Raw genomic sequence first — 23,825 nt, 5'->3', positions numbered from 1 at the left:
AAATATATTGGAAAAAAGAAAGAAGAAAATTTGAGCCTTATTATTCAAGTAAAACATTGAAATTTCGAAGAAAAGGACCTTGGAAGATAAACAGTAGAAATTAATGATGCACTTAGATGGCAAACGACATGAATTGAAAAGACAATGAAGTTTTATTTATTTACGCTATGTTTATTTTAGCAATGATGTTTTAAAAAAAAATAGCCATATTTCAAAATACGTTTTCCATAGAACTATCTAAAAACGAAATGAACAGGAAAAAAATGGTAAAGGAAACGACGTCGTCTGAACGATACGATATCCTCCTCCACTCTTTGACTCTTATCTCTCTCTCTCTCTCTCAGCCTTGTCAGAATCATTTTTAATCAAAAATTGAAATGGATGATCACAACGACAGCAAGGCACTTTTCAAAGAAGTGTTCGGCGATTCATCGGACAGCGACGACAACGAACAACAAACACAGCAACCTCAATTGGAATTGGAGGAAGAAGAAGATCATCAAAACCCGAGTTGGGAACAAATCAAAGAGATCAAAGGTCTTTGGTTGTGCAGAGACTTCCTCTCTCCTCGACAACAATCTTCCCTCGTCTCCGCTATTCTAAACGGTGCGTGCGTTTCACTCTTGCTATGTACGACGTTTTTGCTCAACTGGGTCTCACCCACATTGACACACTATTGTTAACGTGTGTGTTTGCACTTGCAGAAGGATGGTTCACTGAACCCTCACACAACCAGGTCCGTACCATATCTTAATGTTAATGTTAAAATGAGATCATCTAGCAGATCCTATGATAGTTCCTATGGTGATTTGCAATAGCTCCCACCATTTAAATTTTCTTAAATTTCAGGTTGTTATTTTCCTTAACCTTGAATTAGGCTACTGGAAATGCTGTGATAGGGTACAATGTTTTTAGTATGGTCTTATGGGATTATAATTATTATTATTTTCATTAAAGTTTTAGGATTGCCCAGTTTGTAATTATCATACATTTTATATTTCAATTCTTGGTAGTGTAGAATGTGTAAAGTATGTAGTCTTGCCATGTTGGTTGATTATTGTTCTTTCACTCTTGAATCAAATGCCCAAGATAGTTACCTGTAGGAGTTTGATCCATTGAACATTTTGGGTGCTAGGAATATTGCAAACTATTCGCAGTTTACTCCCCAAGAATGGGTCTGAAAGGCCCTACCTTGGTGAGGTTCCATGTCATTAAAAAAAAAAAAAATCACAAACTATATGTGGGTATTCTTTAAGGGTGATAAATTCCTTTTAAAGTTGATGGGGTTGTTGTTTACTCTTTCACTAATTGAGCGAGAGTACTCAACAAATTTAATCTAGAACGCTAGGAATTAGTTTGGTGGTTCTTGAGGATATGTTATCGTTAGAGGTGTTTGACGTATCTACTGTTTGCACCTTGTAATGGTTTCTAGCGTTTGATATTTGAAGGCAGATTGGTTCACTAGCAACAGAGCACACAACTTGGACTTTTTTTGAAGAACGTGTTGTGATGTTTATGTTATGGTTTTTCTTAGATTTCTTCATGGTATAAATTTTGAGCTTGCCTGGAATTTTCATTATGAATTCATCTTTATTGTGTAGTCTTGCCTTTCTTAATGTTTCTTAAGTTACTAAAATTAAATGGAAAACATTGAGATGGATGAAGAGGAGGTAGATCTGGCAATGCAAGGAGACAAGCTAAAACCCTGCAAGGGAGGAGTTACCTTGTGCTTGTTTTTATGTGTTTGGACAAAGTTTATTAATCTTGTCCCTTTCCTAGTCTCCTTACTTCTATTTCAAGATCTTATAATCTTTCTTCCATTCGAAGGATTTTTTGGTCCTTTTGTTTTTCTTCCTCTTAAGTGTTGTCTTTCTTGGAAATTTCTTGTGTACTTGAGTTGCATCAATTTGTGCTCTCTTGGCATATTTGCTTACTTATTAGTGAAAAAGAAAAGGCAAAAAGAAAAGAAAGAAATAAGATAGATGATGAAGAATATATATATATATATATATATATTCTTCATCTCTCTCTCTCTTTCTCTCTCTCTATATATATAGATGATGAAGAATTTTGATTATGGTTTCTTGTAGAATTTTGTTTGCAAACTTGGGATCATAATTACAGTCATGAAGACAATTGCATGTCAAACTTGTGCCTATCTATCTCTCTCTCTCTCTCTCTCTCTCTCTATATATATATATATATAGATGATGAAGAATTTTGATTATGGTTTCTTGTAGAATTTTGTTTGCAAACTGGGGATCATATTACAGTCATGAAGACAATTGCATGTCAAACTTGTGCCTTTAGGTTGTTTCAGATAAGCTTATCGATTCCTTTCTCCACAGGCTATGAGGTTTGGAGATCTTCCAGCTTGGTCAAGTGAAATTTCAAACTCTATCCGCGAGCTGGTGCTTTTATGTGATCCTGCTTCTGATCCTGTGGACTTGGGAACTTATGATGAAGCTAAAGAAGCCTGTCCATTTCCATCAGGTTTATTGCGGAGAGAGCCACTCTTTGACCAACTCATTGTAAATGTATACCAACCAGGTGAGGTGCGATGTGACTTCTTCTATGTAGGCCATGCTGTACAGAGTTAGTATTCATGAAGTTGTTGAACTTAGCGAGTTGGTACCTTGAGCTTATCTGTTTATATTTTTTTACTGTGTTCAATTTCACCCCTTGTGCCATGGGATTTTCTAGAATTTGCTTTGATGGTTGTATTTGTTGTTGGTCTTTCTGTTCTGTTTTGTTTTTGTTTTTAAGGGGAGTATAACCAGAATCACGTGAATTTGATTTAATGAAGATTCCTAATCTCAAATATATATTAATATACGAATAAAAGTCAGCATTGTTTCAGTAGAACCTTCAAAATGCTTGTTATTAATTTACATATAAAATGATACTTTAGTTCTCTCTCCCCCTCTTTTGCTTAGTTTGGAATTTGAATCCCAGCAAGGGTGTGGAAAAAGGTTTTCTTCAAAATTTAAATCAAAATGCAGCCTTAGCATTTGTCATGTTGGTAGTCTGGTGTATCCAGCGTTTTTAATTTTATTATTTTATAGGTATTAGGTAATAAATAATTTAATGAAACCAAAAAAGAAACATGCAAAGATCACCAATGGAGAATATTGGTTGTATACATTTGGTTTATTCAATTTTGATGCAGCAAAGAGAAAGAAAATGCTGCAATCAAGTTTGGTTGCAGCATACATTTAAAATTCCATGGCATTTTGTAGGTTCCCAACTAAGACATCAATAATATATCTCCATTTCTTATGAATCCCTGCAGATAAGTTCATCTTAATGCAATTTAGAATTGTGTAGTGTATTACTTGTCTGATCATAGTAACACAAGGTTGGAATAGTTATGAAAATGTTGTTAACGATCTCTAATTCAAATGACACATCCTCCTATTGTAAGAGTAAGGTGAAGGGTGAGATAATGGGTTCGAGACCCATTGTGTGCGTGTGTAATTACTAATTAAAGAAAATGTTTCTGCATCTTTGGGTAGTATAACATTCTTCAGTTTATATTTTCTTTTGGCTCTTTGTTCATTTTGTAGTTCAAAAGACTGTTTCTTGTTAGTTACTATCTGTTACTAGTGTATGGGACAATACAATCAGTTGGGAACCACAGCTCATAAACACACTCACACACACAATGCAAATATAAAATTGAGATGACAATTTCAGCATGTATGTGCAGGGTATCAGTGCACATGTTGATCTTATGCGCTTTGAAGATGGAATTGCCATTGTCTCCTTAGAGTCATCATGTGTGATGCATTTCACCCAAGTTGACCGAACAGATTGTGACGTCAAAATGGATCCACCCATGACAAAGATCCCTGTTTATCTGACACCAGGATCTCTAGTTCTCATGTCTGAAGAAGCGCGTTACTGTTGGAAACATGAAATAAATCGCAAGCCAGGGTTTCAAATATGGGAAGGGCAGGAGCTAAATCAGATGAGGAGAATCTCGGTAACACTGAGGAAGCTCTGCAAGGTTGAGTAGCATGTTAATCATCACATTAGAGCTGCAAAATACATCTGCTCTATTGTTTTTGAGCAGTTCTCATTCTTCTTGATTATTTGGACTTGTACTTTAAATGTGGGTTGACTTGAGAATAATATACAATTTAGAATGTTGAAGAGTGTGGTGACAAATCTGACTTATACAAAAACTTCTGAGATCCTTAATTTGAATCTATTCCAAATGTTGTACGTTTTATTTTTGCAGTATTTTTTTACAGAACTTCCAGAGCTTCACAATTTTTTCACCATGATCATTGCAAAACTAAACATGCGAAGATGGCCTTTGGTGGACTAGGAAGTTTGGTGATTCTGAGTATAATGTATTGCGTTTTATCCCATGTCGCTAGTTATGTAGATCATTGATAAGAAAGTTTCACACTTGCCCAATTAGACACAGGAGTATCTTGAGCTTGGGTACTCTTGATGGTTGGCTTAGCTAGAGATTCTTTTACCTTCATTAAACAATGATAGTTTCATAGTAATGTTGTAGCTCCTCACAGTTAATAGTGCTTGCCACCACCGCACCACCTTCGTTGTTGCATTGTAATTCTCCCTTTTGCGACGCCCTTGCATATAGACACACACACGCATACCTTCCTATGTCTCTGTCATGTCAACAATGGCTGCTGTTACCATTGGAAGCCCAACATCTCTCTCTTTCAAGCCTAATCTGTGTTTTGAGCTTGTTTCGACGATTTTGTTGGCAGTAGCCGTCCTTTGATGTGTGCTGATGAGTTTGAAGGGGGAAGACTACCATAAATTGTTGAGGAGCGCATGCGAAATATTTTAAAGTGTGAAGAGGGTAATAGGTTCCATGCAGGTAAGTTTCGGTGCCACACTAATCTGTATGTGTTGGATGAGTCTACAGCCCCCATAAGAATGAGTTATTGCGGACAGGTGATTCCTAAGAAGACTGGAGCTTGAGAATGTATGGTGAATGAGTTGGACCAGTCCCCCTTATTTGTTTTTTTTTGGGGGCTTTAATCTTTGTTTGTTTAGGATTTCCCTTTTTCCTTGTTTTGGTGGAAGCAGGGTAGGTTAATGGTTCATTAACAACATAATTGGTTCAAGATTTCTATGCAATAATGGGAACTTTCTACCCTCATATCACGATATTTGAGTACACAGCTCTTTACACTTTACACTGTTATCATGATTTCTGTACACAGACATAAAAAAATGACCAAAGAGGAGAGGAAAAACTGATTGAATGCAATTTCGTTATAAAATGGGTATCAAGTTGCAGTTACAATGCCTTCCCAATTTTAAATATAATATAATACATCCCCATTTCCCTTGCTATGGTAATTGATGTAAACAAATTAAATGCAAAATAGCCATTACGAGGTGGGGTTTGCAGAAGAGTTTCATGTATGCTATTCTGTTAGATCTGAATCGGAAATTTCATTAGAGAGATATATACCTGAAAGTCAAGGAGTTTCCCATGTCTCCCAATTCCAATTCTGGTTCTCTCTATGTCAGAAAATTAGTCCTGAGACACTAAAAAATCTCTATACATGCAGAAAGGAACCAAACCGTTTCATGGTTTGTGGTAAGAACTAACTTCTTTGTTTCTTCTCTCCTGATGAATGAAAATCATAATACATGCTCTATGTGTGTGAAGAAAATATTTACTTTTGCCTTCTTCCTATCACTTTTTAGGCATAACAGTTTTTAAGAGTGGAAATAGGATGATAAACATGAGCACTGCACCACCAACAATGGCTATGACTGTCCACTTCCGAGAGCTCTTCTGTTGCACCCTGGCCTCCTGAAGCTGCTCAGTGCCTCGTCTCACAAACGAATTAGCATGCGCTACATGACTCTCTATGTCATTGAGTTGATGACCCTGTGCCTCCACCAGAGCAGCCATGTCCAAAAATACCTGATGAAGCTCAATCAAGTTCTTCTCTATCTCCTTCACTGCATCATGTCTTTCTTGAATTTCTGATATGGTATCCAATATTTGACCTCTCCCTTGTTCCTGAATTGCCTTCTGCAGAAAACTTTCACCTTCCCCACTTGATATTAAATTCTCAATAGTTTCTTCATTTGCCTTCTCTCCTGTGATTGTGAAATACCTTCTTTCCACTGTTTCTTTATACTCAGCTGTCATTCTGGTTCTTAATCCTTGAAAATCATCCATCATGTCCTTGAGTTTCTTTCCCAAGCCACTAACCACTGAGGTCCTTGTTCTATCTGCAGAAGAACCTGGACCACAACCAGGAAGGTTCCTATTAGCTGCATTGGAACGTTCTAAGCCTTCAAGCTTTCCCTTTACAACTTTAACACGTTTGAGGACTTGACCAACATTTGCGTCCATCCGGGCTCGAAGGTCCTTCATTGTTTTAGCATTGTGGACAGTTTTGCATTCTTCATTGGCTTCTTGCAATTGCTTATACAGCTTCTCAACTTGCCTCATGTCTTCCTTGACATTCTCTACATCTCCAAAGAACCTATCAAGGTTGACACTCTCTTTGCCAGCTTCCATGTCATCCAGAAAAACCTGCTGCTTCAGGTCTGTGTATTTCTTGAATGAGCTCGAGAACAAGTCGTTCATCTTGGCTGAGTTTTTTTTGCTCTTCTTAACAAATTGTACAGTTTTGCAAAATGGGGTTCTATCAAAAAGTTCAGCAATGAATGCAAATGCATGAATAGTGTAACATGGTGGTTTTTGGTTCCTTGCTGTATAGAAGTTTATGATGGTGGTTTTTCATCCTTACAATATGTGCTGCCAAATGAGGAGGAAGAGAGAGAAGGTGCAAATGCAAAAAAACTGTCACAAAGAATGAACGTGAGGCGAAGTTTCCTTATTTTTGGTGGCGTTGGAGGTATTAGAGGCTTGAGTTGATTTGAGATTAGGACCAGCCATTAAAAGCTGGTTTTACCAAAAGTTGCTCACTAATCAACAAGTGGCATTTTGTACTTCATTGGTACTACTTTGCTTGACCAGGTCTTCCTTCATTGTGTCCATGTCACATTTGCTGGATAGTTGGGCTTTATCTTCCTCTTCTTTAGGTTGTATTCCACTGAATGCATTTCCCAATTCCTGGACACTTTGTATTTACTCTCGATAAAAAGAAGTAAATCTTAGTATTATTTACACACAAAATATATTGAAAGCAGTAACCCTTATCCCCCTTAAACTTTAAACTTTTATTTTTTGAAAGGAAAAATATTTAAAAAAAAAACAAGAGTTAACGGTTTCAACTTTTATTTTTATTTTTAAATACTTTTTAAAAGGAAAAAAAGGTTAACGAATATCATAAGTGCATTAGTTTAGAAACTATTTTTTTGAAAAAAAAAAGGTAATTCACTCTTTTTTTACAACTTTTCATTTTAAATCTTTATTTTTTAAAAGAAATTTTTTTTTTTTTAAAAGTTAACAAATACGATAAGTGCATTAATTTAGGAACTATTTTTTGAAAAAAAAAAGTAACTCACTTTTTTTTACAACTTTTCATTTTTTTTTTCCATGAAAAGTGGTATTAAAATGTTTCCAAATGGTTTCTTCAAAAAATAGTTTATTAACAAATTAATACCTTAAGCTAAGGACGTCAACAACCCTTCTTAAAAAACCGTATGACTATCTAATTTCTGCATTAGCCCAGCCAATGTTACATTATCATTATTCTTTTGTCTATGACTTATTACATAATATTTATCCTAAGAAAAGAGGATAATATTAAACACTTTAAACCATATGTTACTCTTTCTTTTTTACTTTAGCTTGTATTTCTTCGAGCTGGACTTCTAAAACGTTTGTCTTGGGATGACCCAACTAGATCAATCCAAGATCAAAACACGAACTGACACTAATAATTCAAGAAATAAAAGTCACATATTTTATCCTCAATTCCTTAACCTATGACTTAAAAAAACAAAAAAAAGAAAAAAAAAATCCACTTTTCAGTCCATAAATCCCGCGCTACGGTGGCGCGAAGGGCTGTGGTTTTCGCTGGGGAACTGAGTTTATTTAATGTCATTGTTGAAGGTGATTGCCTGGCAGTTATTCAGGCCTTGCGTCGTAGTGGTCTTTGTCCTCTGCTATTTGGTCACATTGTGGATGAGACAAAGCGTCTGGGAGTTGTCTTAAGAAGCTGTGAGTTTCAACATGTTAGGTGGGAGGGGAATAGATTAGCTCATAGCTTAGCTAAAAAAGTAGTTCTATCTGTAGATTTTGAGGTTTGGGTAGAAGAATTACCCGATGACGTGGATGGTGTTTTCCAGTCGGATCTTCCTTGAGTTAGTTTTTTGTTTTTGCGTTGTAGTTCGTTTGTTTTTCCTTAATAAAATTTCGCTTACCTTGTTCTCAAAAAAAAAAAAAAAAAAGTAAATCATTATTAATCAATTAGTATTTTTAGTGAAATTATTAATCAATTACTTGAACATGACGTATTGCAATGCATACTAACCCTTACCTTATATTTCCTAAAAACTTATATGGCAATCCAATTTTCACCTGATGAAAACTAATGTTATATGCTTGCATTACCTTTTTTCCTACTTCAAAATTTTCACTTATTATATTTTTTACACATCTATTATTATTATTATTATTTCGGTCGATATCAACATCCTTTGTTATCATTATTTATTAGATTATATTCCAATGTGTCATGTCGCTGCCAATTACTTCTCATCTGTTTTATTTTGCTGGTGTTTTGATTTGAGCATCTAAACACTTGTGTACTCAGTCTCATCTGTTTTATTTTGCTGGTGTTTTGATTTGGGCATATAAACACTTGTGTTGGGATGATCCAAAATAGATTAATCCAAGATCAAAACATGAGTATTGAGATTGAAAAATAAAAAATAAAAATCATTGAATATATATGTGTGTGTGTTAACCTCTTGAAGGCTTAAGGATGGCCTTGCAAGTGAAGGGGTGTGATATATATGTGCAGCTGTAGGTGCTGAGTTGTGCTGTGGCTTGTGGCAATCTTGCAAGGGTCTTTAGCTTAAGTTTATATAAAATCTTTTTCTCAATTGGGATCCCATTTCGAGATTTGATGCTAATTTCACCTCCAAATGGATGAAATTACTTTAATCGATCGGCTGGTTGGTTGATTGAATATGTTACGTGTATATATATATATATATATATATATCATAGGATAGGAACCATAGTTAGATAAAACCAAAGTTTAACTTCAGAACATCGAAACAACTTTGATCTTTATTTATTATCTTCCTTTTCAACACACACAATACATAGCAACGTAAACCATGCAACCAGTTGTAACCTATTAATATTCAGGAATAAAAAGAGAGAGTAACCTATTATTAAATGTTTACAAAAAACTATATTCTATACCTAAAAACACAAGAAAGATAATAACATCAAAGTATATACTCTTATTTATACTTTATAGAGAACCAAAAAGAAAAGAAAAAAAGAAACCCTACAGAACTTCAAAGAAAAATAAGTGTAAGATTTACAATAGCCAAAAACGCAGTCCAAGCTGAACAAGGTGCAATTATATCACCAGCAGTCGGATTCACCTCCTTACAGATCCGAAAACATCCAACCAAAGCCCCAAATGTAGCCAAACACACCGCCAACCCGACCCAACTAGCCCCGGATCCAAGAACAATCGGATGCCAAACCAAACTCAACCCGAGCTGGGCCAAATAAAGAGACAAAGCCGTTGGTTTCTGATGAAACCCACCTACAGCCCATACAAGCCAAGCTGAAAGACCCAACAAGAAACTCGAAGCCAAGCTTGTGATATGTATGGCCCACAAGGGTGGGAACCAAGAGGGCTTCGATACCATAACGTAGCTGTGAGTGGAGGTGAGGTAAATGGTCAAAAGGGTAAGAGAAAGTGGGATTGAAACTGTTATGGCAAGTGACCTAAGGCCACGTTTGGCCATGGCCATGTTGTTTTCACGTCTGTTTTTAGTGCTCTTGTTGTTGCGGGTGGTGGTGATGATGTTGGGATCATCCCTAGAACGATGTTTGAGGGTTTGGGAAGCCATGGAAGCAGTGTTTGTGGTATCAAGGTTATTGTTCTGGGAAGCCATGAATGCGTGTGCGTCTATACAAGGAAGAAAGGTATATACATGTGTCTTGGGAGGAATTGTAGGTGAGGTAATATATATAGATAAGACCGTGTTTTTCTCGGTGGAAAATATTACAAGTGAGTGACATGTGGGAGTAGCTAGGAGGTGATAAGAAGTGGACAGAAATGCCACACGTGGGTGTGCATGGCTGAGTGTATGTGTTCAGTTTTGATGCAGCAAATTAAGAGAGATAAAAATGGCGCAATCAAGTTTTGCTGCGTTGCATTGCTCTATATAGTATATAGTATATACATCCAAATTCATTCGCCATTTTGTTATTTGATTTTGAAAGCCCTGCAGATTAGAACTGTGTGGGACATTTTACTTGTCTCATAATGAAAATATAGTAATCGTATGTATGTTAGCATAGGTGGCAGTGATCGGATAGTGAAGGACATTAATAAATGGAGTTGGATGTATCATATATATATATATACGTGTAAAGCATAGGTATTTCTTCAATTACTGATTGGACTTCTAGTTTTAGGTTTTGTTCAGTAGCAAGTGGGTGACTACAAAAAAACCGTCCTGTCCCAACATTTTTTTCCTAGCATTTTTACAAACCGCCGTAATAGATAAGCTTGTACTAGCGCTTTTTGAAAATGCTAGAATAGGAAATCTTATTATGGCGGCTCAAAACCGGTGCTTTACAAATCGCTGGAATAGGAGGTCTATAGCGGCGTTTTTCAAAAACGTTAGTATAGGAAGCCCGAAAGCGCTAGGATAGGGTTACTGATTTCTCTTATGGGGTTTATCGAATACAGTATAAGGATTTACAATAAGAAAATCAGTAATAGAGATCTTACTATCTTCAAGTACGTGGGAGATTTCATACAAATAATCTAACCTATTTGCAATGGATTTACGAAGGGAAAGATCAAAGGCAGGTTTAGTGGTATCGGTGACTTCTGAAGATGAACTTGCTATGACAGTTTCTTTTAGAAAGAACTGTTTACCAAAGGCCTAATAGGACTACAACGCCAACACAAGCTTAAACGTCCACAAGGTAACAATGGAAAACAAGGTTCTTTAAGAATTTTGAGAGCAAACTCCTTAGTGTTCTACTTGATTATCAAATCCAATGTTCTGATGTGATTGATATAAAGGATCCACGTATTGTGGCAACTGTAAATCACAGATCCCCTCTCACAGGTAGAGATCTTCTCATAGGATTTGATCTTCTTCATCAAATACCTAATCTCAGATGGTCGGAACATTATCGAGAGTGAATAAATGCTTTGAATCTATAGTGGGTGAATAAGTCAACCTTGACAATCATTATACAAAGACTTGTCTATACCGGTGACCTCTCCATTTTCACCAATTTCTCCTTATCAAAACCTCCAACCATTAGCCATAATACATCCTAACTATAACCCTTTTAAACCAAGTGGAATTTTTCCTGCCATTACATATTCAATTCCACCTAAACCCTTTTAAAGTAAGAAGTAACTACCTTCCTTTTAGAAGGCCTTATTGAACCTACAACCTCTCTATGGGCATGTGAAGCTTTCTATGTCAACAACCATTCTGAGCAAGTCCGAGAAAAACTCAGATTGGTAATCAATTATCAGGATCTTAACCATTTTCTTACAGATGATAAATTTCCCTTGCCAAACAAGAGTGCTCTCTTTCAGCATCTTTCAAATGCAAAAGTATTCTCAAAGTTTGACCTTAAAGCAGGATTTTGGCAATTAGGAATCCATCCAGAAGAGAGATACAAGACAACTTTTTGCATCCCAGACCACCATTACCAATGGACTGTTATGCCAGTCCTGTTAGGCCTTTGGTAAACAGTTCTTTTGTATGAAATCTCTCACGTACCTGAAGATAGTAAGATCCCTATTACTGATTTTCCTATTGTAAATGGGGAAGACTGTCCTATGACCATTTTCTTTTTTGAAAGCATTCTCCCTTGAGATTTTTTCCTCAGAATCTTTCCAACCCTTACCATTATGGAGTGATCCTATCCCTGTGCTTTTTGAAGTGCTGGAATAGGGTACACCTATTCCAAAATACCCCTGATGTAAATCCTATGCGCAGGATATAGAAATCGTTTTTGGTGATTAGGGTTTTGTTATTGTTGTCATCTTGAGAGAGTGTGAAAAAACTGTAGCCACACTTTGTTTTTTTTTTTTTCTCTGATAATAGTGAAATCCCTGCAACTCCATGGACGTAGGCAAATTGCCGAACCATGTAAATATTGTCTTGTGCGTGTGATTGTTTTCCTTTGGCGTGTGTTTTTCTCTATTTTTGTTTCTCACAAGTTGGGAATTTCGGGTTAAATTCCCTACAGTTAATTTGTATGATTAAATTATATTTTTTTAATTATTAAATTATATTTTATTAATTTGAAGTATTAAATATTATTTTATTAAAAAAATCCATAAAGAGCTATTACGGCAGGCTTGAGTTTCGCCCCAACAAGTCATATTCTCGTCATAATAAACCTTAGCCTGCTCTTTCTCTATTGCAGTGGCTTTAAATCCGCTATAATAGTTCAAAATTTTGTCACAATAAAAATATACTAAATTCCCTCTAAAACTCTTTGGGTTCCCACCAAAAATTATGGGTTTGCACACTAAGTCAAAAATTAGGGTCTCTCACTTACTCTCTCACTGAAATCAAACACTTAGTCAAAATTCTCAAACTCTGTCCCTCTCACTCCCTCGCTACTCGGCCTGCCCAGCCCACCGCCGGCTTACCCACCTTCATTGCCTCACTCAAACCCTAAATTGGGCGAACAACTTCTTTACTTCATTCTCTTTTCTCACCGTGGACCCATTCAATCCTCCAAAGTACCCCATTCTACCCTTTTTTTTCCCTATTTCTGTAATTTGGTTTTTTTGGGGATTTTTAGGATTTCGACAAGGTGTGGCCAATCTTCGACTCGTCGCAATTGAGGGATTTTCGGAAGGTGAAATTTTATTTTTCATATTGGGATTGTGGGATTTTTTGTCTTTTTTTTTTTTGGTTTTTTTGTTTTGGGGTTTTGAAATTTGAAATTTTTGTGTGGGATTTTGGTTGGTTAGGTTGTAATCGGAGCTGGGGGGTATGATTTTGAAAACTCAATACTCTGTGTAAATGATGCTGCTTAGATGACTAGTTACATTTTTAATAAATGGTATTGTCTGTTTGCATCCATAAAATTTCCAGTTTTTTCTTTTTCTTCTTCTTCTTTTTCTTTTATTATTATTAGTATTATTTTATGAATGAAAATTGTTATTAGACAGAAACAAGACACAAACAACTCATTTACACAACATACAACCCAAAAACTCACCAGCTGCAATGAGCTGCAGGCCCAAAGATACACCAGCAACCCTTACACTCAGAAGAACAGAAAAAGGGATTCACAAACAACTATAGAGCAAAACACCTTGTTCATGATAGAATTTTTAAAATTCTTGCATAAAAAATCCTAGGTTAAGGATTTAAGATGCATTTTTTTATGAGTATGCCAATTTGGTAATAGCAACGGGCAATGGTGGTTTCAAATGCCAATTTGGTACTGTATGTGGAGGAGCAATTCAATCCAAGTCCAAGGTTCCCCGATATTTGATTTTTTTTTTTAAATATATTATATAATATTATTGATTGTGTTTTTTGTTGTGATGGAGCATTTTTAGCTCTTCAAGTTAAGTTTAGATATTGGGTTTCTTCTTTGGCTTTGTGGGATTGTTTATACCCAAACCTAATCAGTTTGTTTGGCTTGTTTATAGATATCAAAATTATGTCCTAATGGGGGTTTATGTGGGTTCTGTTTGGAGAGATTAATATTCCTTTTTTGTCAAGGTGTGGAATTTGGAACTCAGCTTTTTATAGCTTGGAAATAATTTGCTTTACGAATTAGCTTTTGTTTTGGTTGGCTGATATTGTGGTTGTAATTTTTTTTTTTTTTTTTTTTTGTTGCCAATAAGCTCTAATTTTAAAGACATTTGAAGGAAATAAAAATCATAAATAACACTATCAAAACCCAACTGAAAAACTTTGAAGTTTATTTGCCATGCTTTTTAATATTGATTTTTTCAAAAATGTCATTGATCTTTGAAATGAACCACTCTGTTAGAATTCAGAATTTTCTTACATAGAAGAAACTTTTGTTGTATACAATTAGCGAGGGTTTATTTAGTGGTGTTAGATTTAGATTTAGATGAACTGTGTCGTGTGTTTGCATTTTAGTTATGCACTAGAGTATAAGAAGTTATGTGGGTTTATTTTTTATTTTGTTTTTCTAGTAGTAGTTTGAATTGGGGATTATAGATTGTATATCCTTTGTTGTTGTATGTGAAATGATGATATTTGGTTCTTAAAGTTGTAGTTTTTAATCTTATTTTTGATGTTTTATAATGTGGGCCGCTTATATCTTTCATTACCATAAAACAAAAATGATTTTTAGCATACGTACTATTGCTTTGCAGGTGAGATTGTAAGTGGAGTTTGTACTTTTCTAAAGAAATAGCTAAATTGAGGTTGACTTATTGTTATGGTTCTAAATGCATGGCCAATCGTGTTCTGAACTTGTTTCTGATGTGGGTAATAGTTACTTTGTTTTTTAATCATCATTAGAAACCACTTTAACTTATGTACTGTTGCTTTCAACATGTGATTGGAGATGGGGTTTCTGTTGTTGTTGAGTTTTGAAGTCCAATTTTTTCATTTCTATCATTTGAGGTTTTAGTGATGCATTATTGCGTTTCTGGTTAGGATAAGGATTTTGTGAGTTTGAGTAGGGATGGCTTAATTTGAGACTAGTTTTTTTCCCTGATTCCAAAGTTAGTCAAATGACTCAAATTACACAGCACATGGCATTTACATTATATACCTATATAAAAAAAAAATGCTATGCTATACTCTTTGCAGTTTAAATTTGTGCCTTACTAACTAATTGTATTACATCATATGTTTTATCAAAAGGGTTTCAACTTAATGAACTTGTTTGAAAGGCGTATTTTCCTACTTTTTGTTCATGGACTTGTTAGTGATTTTTAGTGAGAATTGTGGCTCCAACATGATGCTTCGTAATGCATTCTTGTCATTTGATACTTACCCATTTTGTTCCTCTCTTGTTGTCATCCATTTTCAGATCGAATGTCTTGTTTGTCATAATTATATCTACCCTAAGGAGGGGGTGTTATGCTCTGTTCGTGGTTGTCAAGGACTCTACCACATATAATGTGCAAAGGAAAAGCTTCAGGTCTTAAATCTGAAAAAATTCAAGTGCCCACAACATGTAAGGTCTCATCAAACCCTATAGTAGTTTCTTTTTTCTTGAATTTTGGATGTATAAATCACTGCATTGTGTTAATTTGCTTCAATGTAACAGTAATAGACACACACACACACACACACACACACACACACAAAGTCATAATGTTAGGAGTGTGAGGGTATGTGTATAATGTTGCATGTGTGGGGTGCTGATGATGAGTGCGTGTGGGGCTGATGAGCCATGCATGTGGTGTTGCATATGTGTGGTGCTGAGGGGTGTGCATGAGTTGCTGATGAGGGGTGCGTGTGTTGCTGATAGGGCATGCATGCGTAGCTAATGAGGTGTGCATGTGTCAGTGCTGCTAAAGTGTACAATGAGATTTTGCTATAGATGTTGTTGTAATTGCCTAGCTGGCATTGTATACTCTAAAATAGCTACACTTGTATTGGTGATGTATCTACATCAAACTTGTTTTGCATTAGAGTTAGTTAATATAGTTAGGATATGTTGGAGGGCTTAGCTGGCAAGGTTGTTACACAGCTGGCTTGGGACGATTAGGAAGTTGGTTATTGAGGGTATTAGACGAGGGAGATGAGCGGGTGGAAAAAGATTTACCGGATTGATGTACTGGATTGCATAAGAAAAAAAAATGAATAGACCTATTTTGCTTAATAATACATTTTTAAATATTATTTGGCAAACCTTGCAACCTAAACCTGCTTCACCATCCAGATTTTGCTCTTAAGTTCAACCTCTCCTAGGCTTATAATAGTTGCGAGATTTGAATCTAAGGATAGGAATCAAAGGCCGATATACACTTATGATTGTAACCATGGCAGCAATCATATAGTATCACCTATATATACATCTGTATAGTTGATCAAGTGCATGTACTCTACTGCGATGATGTGGATCTTAATTTTATCTTAATTGTATAAAATAGTGACCTCATGTTTGTGCACTATTAACTGCCTTCAGAAATAGTTTGCATTTTTAGATTCCACACCTCCAGTTGTGTGGGACAATGATGGTTTATGGATCACTATGATTTTTTTATACTTGCATGTTTAGTAGCTTATCTTTTATTGTTTATATTTCTTTTATTGTAGTCTTAAATTGCCAATATTCCCAGCTGCTGCTTTTATTGTGGATAAGTTAGTACAACAGAAGTATATCTTTGAACTTGTAAGTTATTCAAGTTTAATTATTGCAGATCAACAGTTTTTTCTTTACAATGAAAATGAATTGTAGCCCAAAAGTTTTTCTTGCCATTTGGGTACTTGGGTTTTCTTTACATATTAAGTTTGAGATTTGACATGCTGGACTCTTCAAAAGTTAACTTCTACTTTAATATTACAGGTTGTCATTTTACTTCATATAATCATTACCACAGCTTCAATTTAATATCTAGTTTTTGTATCCAGTTCGTTAAGAGTTAAAAGTATACTTAGAAGGGGATATCATATATTTATGTTTGAAGAGATACAAATAAATTATACTATATAAATCTTACTGTAATACCCGGAAAAAAAAAAATAAATAAATAAAAGGAAGGGGAATTAAGTAAATCTTTTGTGGGGTCAATTTTTATAATTTATAATTATAAGGGAGTTTTTAGAAAATAAAGTTAAAACCCTAGCAATATATATAAATTTATAATGTCAACGTACATGGGGAGATATTTTGGAGAGAGGAGACTACTCAAATTACTCAAGTAGAGAATGTTTGATTGCACAATTGAGGTAAGAGCTTAAGAATTTCCTTCTTGTCAAATATAAGTTTTATTTAGAATTAGAGTATTTCTTTTATGTGAGTATTGTGGTCAATAGTGAAACTATTTAAATATCCAAGAGTTTGAATAATACAAATGAAGTTTAGTTTTATTTTTTGGGTAAACTGAACGATGTGCCTGCAGATTTTTCTAGGTGATGAGATTTAATCTTTTTTTTTTTAGTTTTATTGAGTTATGCGAAGATAGAGGCTGTAAACTTTTGGGCTTAATGGTCAAGTTTCTCCACGGTTTTCTTTGATAAATAGTACCTGATGTGGACTTCTTAGGGTATATTGCAGAACCGAAGTGGTATTGGGGGAAAATCAGAAGCCTAGTAGTCTAGGCATGTGGAGATTTGACATAGAGTCACGTGTGTAACAAAAACAAATCAACGAGAAAACATTAACAAAGCAAAGCTCAACTTCTTTCTTTCTTCTGCTTATTATTATTATTTGTTTATTGATCTTGGTAGAAGTGAATAGAAAAGTCAATGAGGTCTGACCAGTAATTAAAAATATATATATATATATATATACAAAGAAAAATATTATGGATAGGAGGAATTTTGGTGTGTGATAACAATGGATAATTATTGGATATTTTTAGTAGTCTCTTTATCTGGCTGGGTACCATTATAATTCTTTCTTAAATTATTTGATTATTGAGTAAGAATATTTGAAAATTGTTCTAGGTGATATCTAAAGATTTAAGAGGAACTGTTAAAGAAAAGTTTCTTTTGAAATAGCTTTTGGAGGTAAGTAACTTTATCCTAATTGGTGTTATTTTGCTTATACTACTGTATTTTAACTACTGAAATTTGTTTATAATTGTTACTATTTTATTTAATTGTTTTAGCTACATTGATTTAAAGTAAAGAATAAAGAATTATCACAAATATATTGAGTACTGAATATATAGTTTTATATATATGTATTTGAATGAGACATGTTTTTGTTCGAACTATGATTTGATATATATGATTTTAGACAATTTGACTATGTTTAACTTTGATACATAGAATTTTTATTTCTATTGTATTATTGATTTCAAGTAAAGGATTATTACAAATATATTTTAATACTGAGTATTTGATTTTTATATACATGCCTGAATAAGATATATTTTTGTTAGAAACTATGATTTCATTTATATGATTATGAACAATTTGACTATGAATTGATTCTGATACCCAACCACTGTGGGTTATTCATTGGTACTCTGATACCCAAACCAATGGGGGTTATTCATTGGTATTTTGATATCCAAACCAAATGGGGGTTATTCATTGGTACTCTGATACCCAGCTAATGGGGGTTATTCATTGATATTCTGATACCCAAACCAATGTGGGTTATGCATTAGTACTTCGATACCCAAACCAATGAGGGTTATTCATTGGTATTCTGATACCCAACCAATGTGGATTATTCATTGGTACTTTGATACCCAATCACGGGGATATAGCGTGACCATAGTCATAAGATTGTTAAGAATATGAATTACGTTTAAGTATTTGAACCATTTTGAGTCCTTAAAACTACATATGTGATTTTGGAAATGTTTGAGTATTTAACTATTTTGAGTCACTTAAACTGGTTATGTATTTTCGGAACCTATTGTAAGTTATAACTTTTGATATCTGGAAAACTGACTGCTTTCTAAACCATCTATGATATATATTTATAAGATTAAAGTATGTGATCTATTTGTAACTTATTATTTTAAGACTATGAAACTTCTTTAGTTATTTTTGAAAACCCATAGTATATTATAACTTTTGAAAACTCATATTACATCTTATTACTTTACAGATTTATTGTTTGATAGCACTTATTAGGATTTTGGTTACTTATTGAGTTTTCAACTCACCCATTTTTCCCATCCAGTTTCAGATTGTGAAGAATAGCAAGTCTTGGGAGTTTTGATGTTGTGTTGTGAGCAGGAAAAGAAGCTTAGTGATTTTGGGATTGGATGGTTTTCTAATAGTTTTATATTTTTTGGCCAATTAGCATTATGTACATGAGGTTTGGATTTTGTTCCTATTAAATTATTGGAGATCTATTTCATAAAGAAATTGTTGAGGTATTTTGGTTTTATTTGATTTAATTTTTGAGAATAAATTTTTAGTTGCTAAGAAGGCCTTACACACTTGTAGGGTGCTTACTATATAAGCGTGCGGCGGTTGTCACGTGCTTATCTTTATAGTTGGGTTTGGGGCGTGACACTTACAAATTAATGTTAATCTCAATTGATAAATCTTATGTAGAGTTTGTTTTGTTGCTAGGTACATTGACTTTGCAAAACTTTTGTTCATACTTTATACTATAATATAGCCAATTAAGCATATGAACTCTTATTTCAATAGTGCATTATGATTTTGTTCAAGTGTCAAATTGTCTAGGAAATATGGATGGTCCAAATTTGCAAGAATTTATGTGATTCCATTTTTTTAATAATGAATGTCATTGCTTGTGGAAAAATTGTGTGACTTATGGCTTGATAATGGTGTATTGGATCTTTGATAGAACCAGAGTACCAAGTCCATTTGTATATATGTATTTGTAGGTATGTGCTTCATTTGGGCTTATTGAGTATTTGAAACGTCTTATATTATTTTCTTTTGCAAATTACAAGAATAAGTTCTATCTCTCTTTCAAAACTACAACATTTTGGTATCAAATTCTCTCTCTTTCAAATTCTTCACTCTTTATTACTTGTTTAAAGCTTTATGTTAGTTTGCTATTATGTTAAAAATGTGACATTTTAAAGTTAATTCAACTTTACACATGGTAGGCACAATAGGTAATTCCTACAGCCTGCATCCCACTTGCCAAGCAAGGGAAATGGGCACTCTCACGGATTGGGAAGTTGTGGAGGGGCCACAAATCAGAGTTGAAGGAGAAGTATTGCAACCCGGGCACAACTAAGGAAGAATTATTTCAGCTATCATTGCCGGAGGTTGATGACACTCAATTTCATGGCTTGGTGGAATACTAGTTCTCTGAAGATTTTAAGGTAGTAATAGTTACAGTAGTATAGATGTTTTGCTTTTATAGGTTCCATGCTTAAGAGTATTATATATTAGCTTGTTAATGTAATTGGTAGTGACTTTCTTGAAATGTTTGTAGGAGCTGTCAAAAGATAACAAAGAGCGGCGTAGGAAGCAAACGAAGCTGCACACTTTCGGATATAGAAGCATGGCCCAAACTGCATATAGCATTGTAAGAACAATATTATATATATATATATATATATATATATATTAATAACATGCTTAAAATAACAAAGCTTATATTATTTTTCGTTCTAAAATAGGAATAAATGTGATTCGACGCCATCGAATCGACACCCTCGCTTTAATATGCCGAATGTACTGACCATGTTGTAGGCAAAAAAGAAAGGCAGACAACTAGAGAAAGGTGAGATGTATGAAGTGGCGTATTCTCACTGTGATGATGCTACTGTGAATGCCACTGCGGGAGTGAGCATTGTAAGTTTGTAACAAATTATATTAGTAATTTGAATGTATTGTATTTTGAGTTGGAAAGAAGTTCTTTGATTAACGTCACATGGTAAGGACTTCAATTAAAGGGGAGACTGGTTTCTCATTGCCCAACCTTGTCCTTGATTAGGTTGTTGGCATTATTAGATTAGATTAGATTAGAGTCGTACAATATTAGGAAACTTTTCTTTATAACATTATTATTTTTATTATTAAAAGATCCTTTACTCTTTTATGATTAAGATTGCAAAGAGGGTCATAGGTTTGAATACTTTACCTAACTTTACTTTTTTATGATTAAGATTGCAGGTTTTCATTTTTATGGTGAATATTTCTTGACTTAGTCCCTAATGTTTGAATAGTTTTATGGTGCGGCTATATTATTTTTTTAGGATTGGAAATGTAGTTTGTCCTGCAATTTTGACTTAAAGTTTAATGATTACAGTAAGCAATCTTGAAGACTGGAGGCAATAATTTAATGTTGTTGGATTTGGGAAGTGCCTTACTAAGCTTAATAAGCCTAGAGTCACATGTTTAACTTTGTTGAAACTTATAATATGATGCCTTGATACTTCATTATTTCTAGATATTATGGTGAAAAGGGGCTTTAAGGTTGATAATGAGTTTCATTTCTATGATAATGACTACAATTTTAAAATTTTTCTGTCTGTTAATCCCCCTTTATAAATATTGCTGTTTGTTTGAATTTGCTTGGTTGTGTTGGACAAAGCGCTCTCAGTCATAAGTTGCTTTATTACTTTTAGTTTAATTTCAATGATTACTTAAGTGCAAGTAAAAGCAACAAGTTCAAGGTGGTCCAACTTAACACCAACTTCTTTTTCCGATGTTGATTTACCTCTACTTGAACCTAATCTATGAAGACATTAATGCTTGAAAGTAAAAGCTTAAGTGGGATATCAAAAGCATTGAGTGTCCTTATACAAAAGGTCTTCAGTAGATATTTTTGTGAATATTCTCGAGGCCATTTCAAAGAACTAAGAAGGTTGTCGAATGCGTTAGTGGTTTGCGTGATAGGGTCCAACTAGTAATTATACTAGTAGTTTTCCTATGCATTTGAGTGTACACACCTATAGTTTATTTAATTACATCAGTGAGGATGACATCTGTAACATCTAAAAACCCAATGAAAATATCCAAAAATTCTCCAAACATATACAAATTTTTGGTTTTAGGATAGGGTTGTATGTTTTGGGATAGTGTTGTTTTGACATATTTTAATAGTGCTCATTTTGGAGCAATAAGACGGTTAGATTTAGTTGTTTTGAGATTATATGATTAATGAGCACAGTTCTAACATTGCAATGCATAGCAAGGGCACATGACATAGGTTCATCTAGGGAAAAGATTACTTTATAATTGCGCCATTGTTTAGGTATATAATATCTTATGATATCTGAAATAAAATGTTGTGGTAATTTGAACAGATTTTCATACTGATTTGTTTGAGGAATCAAACTAGACAACTTTGGTCCATCTTCAATGATATTGTGAATATTGTCTTGGCAAATATTGTGTTATTTGAACTTTACCTGTTTATAATCCTCCCCATGCAAGCCTAATTTACAAGCAGATTGGGGTGGAGTTCAGGTATCTCAAGCTATGCTTGTAAAACGGTTACGCAAGCTCACAATGATGAGCACTTTTGTAACCTAAAAGAATTACAAAACTTAGGAACAATAACAAAATGAATTTATGAAGTCTATGGGTTTATACAATTGTTTCTTAAATGTGTTTGTATATGAACTAGGAAACTTCTAGGTTCAAAACATTGTAGTTCTTCACATGTTGGTTTAATTTCTGATATGCTTAGATATTTGATGGAAACTCTTAAGGACACAATATATATGGTTTGAATTCTAAGTACGCATGGTATAACTTTAACCCAACTTTTTTTTTCTTTTATAATAACTCCAACCTAACTTTTATATATATAAAAAAGCATATTACTCATGTTGGCATGTGTATTATTGCCCTTGTTGTTAATATGTTGTTTTGTTTATTTGTGATTACTAGACAAAGATGAAACAACTTATGACAGAGGGGTCACAATTGCGGGTAAACGACATTGAGGCTGGCATACTTTGGCAACCCGATGATGCATTTGGACAGGTCATTGGTGCAGAGAGAGGTGGCCGTGTTAGAGGGGTAGGCTTTGGTCCAACCCCCTCTGGCAATCGTGCGAGGTCAATGGATGACAGTACGCCACCTCCAACATCTATTGCAACCGATCAAAGGGTTATCGAGTTGTCCCCTCAAGTAGAAGCAATGAAGGAGAAATGCGCTCGTTATGATGCTGAAATGAGGTTAATGCGGAAGATGTTGACTTCACTGTGCCCATCGTTTCCTAGTATGTCTATGGTAAGAAGTTTGAATACAAAGTACGTGCATTTTTGTTCATGTTTGTATGGTAATTGGTGAGTTGTCATTAAGTTTCTGTGATGCAAAATAATCAGATGAAATTTTGTTTGGAAATGGTCTATGGATAATTTATAAAGTTAATGGGTTATTGGATAGTATATGATGCTTTTTTGTGTGTGTCTGTGTGTGTAGGTGATTAGTGAGTTTTGATCTGATGAATTTTGCTGTGAAATGGGTTAATTGGTTGGCCATGTCTTTGGAGAACTTTTTCAGTTTGCTAAATATTGTTGGTCACCTGCTCTATCCAAATAAAGATTCTTTTTAATTATTTTACCAAAAAATAATAGTAATAAAGATTCTTTTTGTTTATCATTATAATTACTTCTTTTACTGTCTAATTTAGATTGTATTAGTGTTTATTTATTTATTAGTGGTAGGGTGTCATGTCAGGTCAGGTCTATTTTGCTTGATGTGTTATGACTTTCTGGACTGATTAGTAGTGTGATTGAAGATGAGAATCAAGAGCTGTAACGAGGTGTAGGAATATACCAAGGTTGTAAGTAAATGAGTAATCAGAGAGAGGACAATATGCCCAAGTAGTGGCCCAGAATTTGACAAGAACTTGTAAAGAGAAAATATCTATGTGTAGCAGATAGGAACAACTAAGTTACCCATTGAGTTAATCTAGTAATTTTTAGGTTCATATGATCTAATGTCCCAAGTTTAAGTCTTTTATCCGACACTTTAAATCATTCCAAAACAAAACTTTCTTGTAATTACCCCATGTTTATAAGTATAAAATAAAAAAAATAAAAAAATGTTTAACAGCCAAGTAATCAACTGATCATTCAAGCGGT

General features: G+C 34.3%; 4 protein-coding genes across 5 annotated transcripts; 2 read left to right on the top strand and 2 right to left on the bottom strand.

Annotated features, from left to right (window-relative positions):
• The first annotated feature begins 280 nt into the window (after nt 1–280).
• On the top strand, nt 281–4,234 carry LOC115969921 (alkylated DNA repair protein alkB homolog 8). 2 transcript variants are annotated; one of them, XM_031089561.1, is made up of 4 exons: nt 281–606; nt 705–736; nt 2,349–2,550; nt 3,710–4,234. In XM_031089561.1, exons 1-4 carry the CDS (start codon nt 378–380, stop codon nt 3,727–3,729), a joined length of 483 nt encoding a protein of 160 aa, XP_030945421.1. In that variant the 5' UTR covers nt 281–377; the 3' UTR covers nt 3,730–4,234. The 2 variants fall into 2 exon arrangements, with proteins under 2 accessions (XP_030945421.1, XP_030945420.1); XM_031089560.1 differs by having other exon boundaries at nt 285–606; nt 2,349–2,555.
• Nucleotides 4,235–5,246: 1,012 nt separating this feature from the next.
• Nucleotides 5,247–6,791, bottom strand: LOC115972285 (syntaxin-124-like). Its single transcript, XM_031092510.1, has one exon. The coding sequence runs from the start codon at nt 6,596–6,598 to the stop codon at nt 5,690–5,692; it is 909 nt and encodes a 302-aa protein (XP_030948370.1). The 5' UTR covers nt 6,599–6,791; the 3' UTR covers nt 5,247–5,689.
• Nucleotides 6,792–9,249: 2,458 nt separating this feature from the next.
• LOC115969939 (translocator protein homolog) lies at nt 9,250–10,090 on the bottom strand. The gene has a single exon (XM_031089581.1). The coding sequence runs from the start codon at nt 10,063–10,065 to the stop codon at nt 9,454–9,456; it is 612 nt and encodes a 203-aa protein (XP_030945441.1). The 5' UTR covers nt 10,066–10,090; the 3' UTR covers nt 9,250–9,453.
• A 9,783-nt stretch (nt 10,091–19,873) lies between these two features.
• LOC115970468 lies at nt 19,874–23,178 on the top strand. Its single transcript, XM_031090098.1, has 5 exons — nt 19,874–19,990; nt 20,216–20,308; nt 20,476–20,577; nt 22,624–22,968; nt 23,161–23,178. The coding sequence occupies exons 1-5, from the start codon at nt 19,874–19,876 to the stop codon at nt 23,176–23,178; spliced, it is 675 nt and encodes a 224-aa protein (XP_030945958.1).
• The last annotated feature ends 647 nt before the right edge of the window (nt 23,179–23,825 follow it).

The sequence above is a fragment of the Quercus lobata genome, chromosome 12 (genome assembly GCF_001633185.2).
Source record: "Quercus lobata isolate SW786 chromosome 12, ValleyOak3.0 Primary Assembly, whole genome shotgun sequence".
Classification (NCBI taxonomy): Eukaryota; Viridiplantae; Streptophyta; class Magnoliopsida; order Fagales; family Fagaceae; genus Quercus; species Quercus lobata.
This window is presented reverse-complemented; position numbering and strand designations above follow the sequence as displayed.

What these genes read in the sequence shown, in the direction of transcription:
- LOC115969921 (XM_031089560.1), top strand. Translation starts at nt 378, where the DNA reads ATGGATGATCACAACGACAGCAAGGCACTTTTCAAAGAAGTGTTCGGC. An exon ending in CGTCTCCGCTATTCTAAACG is followed by an intron (nt 607 to 704) that starts GTGCGTGCGTTT and finishes TTGCACTTGCAG; the next exon opens with AAGGATGGTTCACTGAACCC. An exon ending in ATGTATACCAACCAGGTGAG is followed by an intron (nt 2,556 to 3,709) that starts GTGCGATGTGAC and finishes ATGTATGTGCAG; the next exon opens with GGTATCAGTGCACATGTTGA.
- LOC115972285 (XM_031092510.1), bottom strand. Translation starts at nt 6,598, where the DNA reads ATGAACGACTTGTTCTCGAGCTCATTCAAGAAATACACAGACCTGAAG.
- LOC115969939 (XM_031089581.1), bottom strand. Translation starts at nt 10,065, where the DNA reads ATGGCTTCCCAGAACAATAACCTTGATACCACAAACACTGCTTCCATG.
- LOC115970468 (XM_031090098.1), top strand. Translation starts at nt 19,874, where the DNA reads ATGGTAGGCACAATAGGTAATTCCTACAGCCTGCATCCCACTTGCCAA. An exon ending in AAATCAGAGTTGAAGGAGAA is followed by an intron (nt 19,991 to 20,215) that starts GTATTGCAACCC and finishes AAATGTTTGTAG; the next exon opens with GAGCTGTCAAAAGATAACAA. An exon ending in CCCAAACTGCATATAGCATT is followed by an intron (nt 20,309 to 20,475) that starts GTAAGAACAATA and finishes ACCATGTTGTAG; the next exon opens with GCAAAAAAGAAAGGCAGACA.